Raw genomic sequence first — 3,448 nt, forward strand, 5'->3', positions numbered from 1 at the left:
TCTTCCGATTTTTGTCCGTTTAAACTTTTAAGTAATAGTATGTTTTTAAATTCGATTTTGTCCATTTGCAGATTATCTCATCAAGTCTCAGAATTTGACAGTGCCTGCACATTTTACTTCAAGAAGGAGGTTAGAAATTCTTATTCGTTTGCTTTTTTCCTTTTTTTGTATACATTATGTAGGAAGGGATTCACCAGTAACCGATCTATCATTATTTATGTATACATTATTTGATTTAGATTGTTGTTTATGTATCAGATTTAGTGTATCGTTCTCTTTTAATAGATGAGATGCCATGAATGTACTAGTTGTCATTTGTGTAAAATCTTTCAATTTTTTAAGGGCATGTTTGTTATTAATTCGCGCTTGAATATGTGCACTTGTATTGATTATGCTAGTTAAACAATGTTGACTTTCTTGGTTTTGTTTATATGCACTTGAATATGTGCACTTGTATTGATTAATTCGCGCTTTGATGTTGAAATGACCATCTGGTGGTTAGGTTGCTAGATTGCTGGTCATACATTTTCATTTATGGATAAGTCGTGGATATCGAAAGATAGGGATTCTTTAGAATTTGAAATTGGCGTCAAAGAATTCTTAATTTTCGCTGAAGAAAATTGTAAAGATCCTAAAAGAATTCCTTGTCCATGTGGTCGATGTGTGAATTTTAAAAAATTCTTAACCAAAATCATAAGGGGACATATCTACGATCATGGTTTTAGTTTGGGGTATGTTGATTGGATTCGGCATGAAGAAAAATCTACTAGGAGTACTAGGTCTTCTATAGGTAGTACATGTCCCGCTTCAGACCAACTTATAGAGCACTTTGTTGCATCAGAAACTGTTGAAGTTTGTGAAGCGGCTTTTAATTCGGGTAATTACGATAAGGATTCATATGATTTTCAGATGTTTGTTGTTGATGCGGAACAACCATTGTTTGAGGGTAGCGAGTGTACAAAGTTAGAGTCAATGTTAAATTTGCACAACTGGAAAGCTAGGTTTGGTATTAGCGACACTGCCTTTACTGAGCTGCTCTCTTCAGTTGGCTCGATCCTTCCCAAAGATAATGTGTTGCCTCCTAACGCATATGAAGCGAAGAAAACTTTATTCGATTTAGGTCTAGTATATATAAAAATTCATTCATGTCCCAATGATTATATACTGTATAGGGCATACATTCTGATACTTCTCAGTGTCCTCATTGCAAGCTGTCACGTTGGAAAGTACGGAAGAATGGCCAAATTAGGGTCAATGTTCCAGCCAAGGTCATGTGGTATTTTCCTATAATTCTAAGATTTAAACGGTTATTTAAATCTCCCTCTACTGCTGAACTCATGACTTGGCATGCAAATCAGCGAATAAATGATGACAAGATGCGACATCCGACCGACTCTCCTTCTTGGAGGAATATCGATTACCGGTGGCCTGCCTTTGGTAGTGAATCTAGGAATATTAGGTTGGCTTTATCAGCGGATGGTATCAACCCGCATACTAATGGGTTAGTCAATCGATATACATGTTGGCCAGTAGTGTTGGTAACGTACAATCTTCCTCCGTGGTTATGCATGAAAAGGAAGTTCATGATGTTGTCAGTTTTAGTTCCTGGTCCACATGAGCCGGGAAATAACATCGACGTTTATTTACAACCGTTGATTGATGATCTGAAAAAACTTTGGGAAGAAGGTGAACCAAACGTTTATGACGCCTATAATAAATCATATTTCACTCTAAAAGCAATTTTATTGTGGACTATAAATGATTTTCCAGCATATGGAAAATTGTCAGGCTGCGTGAATAAGGGTTATAAGAGTTGTCCAATTTGTGGTGACGATACTGTGGCTAAATATTTAAGTCACAGTAGGAAGATGTGCTTCTAAGGTCATCGCCGTTATTTGCCTAGGCAGCACCCTTATATGAGGCAGAAGGCGGCCTTTAACGGACAACAAGAGTTGGGGAACGCATGTCAACCCCTTTCCGGAGAAGAAGTGTTAGCGCGTCAGGAACGAATTGATTTTTGTTTTGGAAAAGAGGTGAAGAAGTCGAAGAAGGTGGAATGTCCATGGAAGAAAAAATCTGTTTTCTTTGAGTTAGAATATTGGAAATATCATCATGTTCGCCACTGTCTCGATGTTATGCATATCGAGAAAAATGTGTGTGATAATCTGCTTGGGACGTTATTAAATATGCGAAAGTCAAAAGATAGTGAGGCGGCACGTCGTGATATGATTGATATGGGTGTTAGACATGATTTAGCTCCTCAAGTAGGAGAAAAGAAGACCTATCTGCCTCCTTCCCCTTTTACTTTGTCGAAGGTTGAAAAAAAGAAAATGTTGAACTCATTCTTGTCTATGAAACTTCCTTCTGGACATGGATCAAACATAAAAAATTGTGTATCCATGTCTGATTTGAAGATATACGGGCTTAAGTCCCATGACTGCCATATCCTTCTCCAATAACTCCTCCCTGTTGCCATTCGATCCGTTCTCCCAAAAAATGTTAGGGTCACAATCATACGACTGTGCTTCTTTTTTAATGCTTTATGCAGCAAAGTTGTCGATGTCTCGAAACTCGATAAATTGCAGTCAGATGTAATAATAACCTTATGCGATCTAGAAAAAATATTCCCTTCATCATTTTTTGATGTAATGTTACATCTTATTGTCCACTTGGTCCTAGAAGTGCATTTATGTGGACCGGTATTTTATAGATGGATGTATACCTTCAAACGATTCAATAAAGTGCTAAAGAGCTACGTACGAAACCGATATTATCCTGAAGGTTGTATGGCAAAAAGCTACCTTAAAGAAGAATCAGTAGAATTCTGTACAGAATTTATGAGCCAGACTTGTACAACTGCCGGCATTCCAGTTGAGCAAGGCAAGCAATCTGGTCCATTATCTGCCATGATAATAAAGGTCGTGGAAGAAAAAGAGCGAGATGAGGCTCATCTGCATGTCCTTCAAAACAATGATGAAGTGTATTCCTATATCGTGTACGTTTATTTTATTAACTTGTCCTATTTGTTTGAAGATGTAATTTTTGTGGGTTATTTCTAATATTTATGCATATTCTCAGAATGCACAAGGAGTATTTGGATGAAATTTATTGAGGGAAGAAAAAAAGTGTTCATTGGCTCATGGGAGAGCACAATCGACTATTTGCCGATTGGTTTGAAAAAAAAGTAGGTTTTGTGTATTGTCTACTTAAATAGTTAGTTGTAGTTTGCAACTGGTGGATTTTTTTATTATATAATATTATGTATAGGTAAGTAGTGAAATGAAGGGAAATCCCGATGCTGTTTCAGAGACGATACGATGGCTCACTGGAAAACCATCATTTTCTGTTTTAACTTATCAAGGTTTTTCAGTCAATGGAGTCCGATAGTTTACGAAAGACCGAGATGATGCGCGAGTTGTTCAAAACAGTGGAGTTTCTGTGGTTGTTA

General features: G+C 37.1%; 1 protein-coding gene across 1 annotated transcript; it reads left to right on the forward strand.

Annotated features, from left to right (window-relative positions):
* Positions 1 to 534: 534 nt before the first annotated feature.
* On the forward strand, positions 535 to 2,459 carry LOC141691506 (uncharacterized). Its single transcript, XM_074496242.1, has 3 exons — positions 535 to 1,125; positions 1,173 to 1,793; positions 1,908 to 2,459. Exons 1-3 carry the CDS (start codon positions 535 to 537, stop codon positions 2,457 to 2,459), a joined length of 1,764 nt encoding a protein of 587 aa, XP_074352343.1.
* The last annotated feature ends 989 nt before the right edge of the window (positions 2,460 to 3,448 follow it).

This window comes from Apium graveolens, chromosome 10, assembly GCF_009905375.1.
Source record: "Apium graveolens cultivar Ventura chromosome 10, ASM990537v1, whole genome shotgun sequence".
In the NCBI taxonomy this organism is placed as follows: Eukaryota; Viridiplantae; Streptophyta; class Magnoliopsida; order Apiales; family Apiaceae; genus Apium; species Apium graveolens.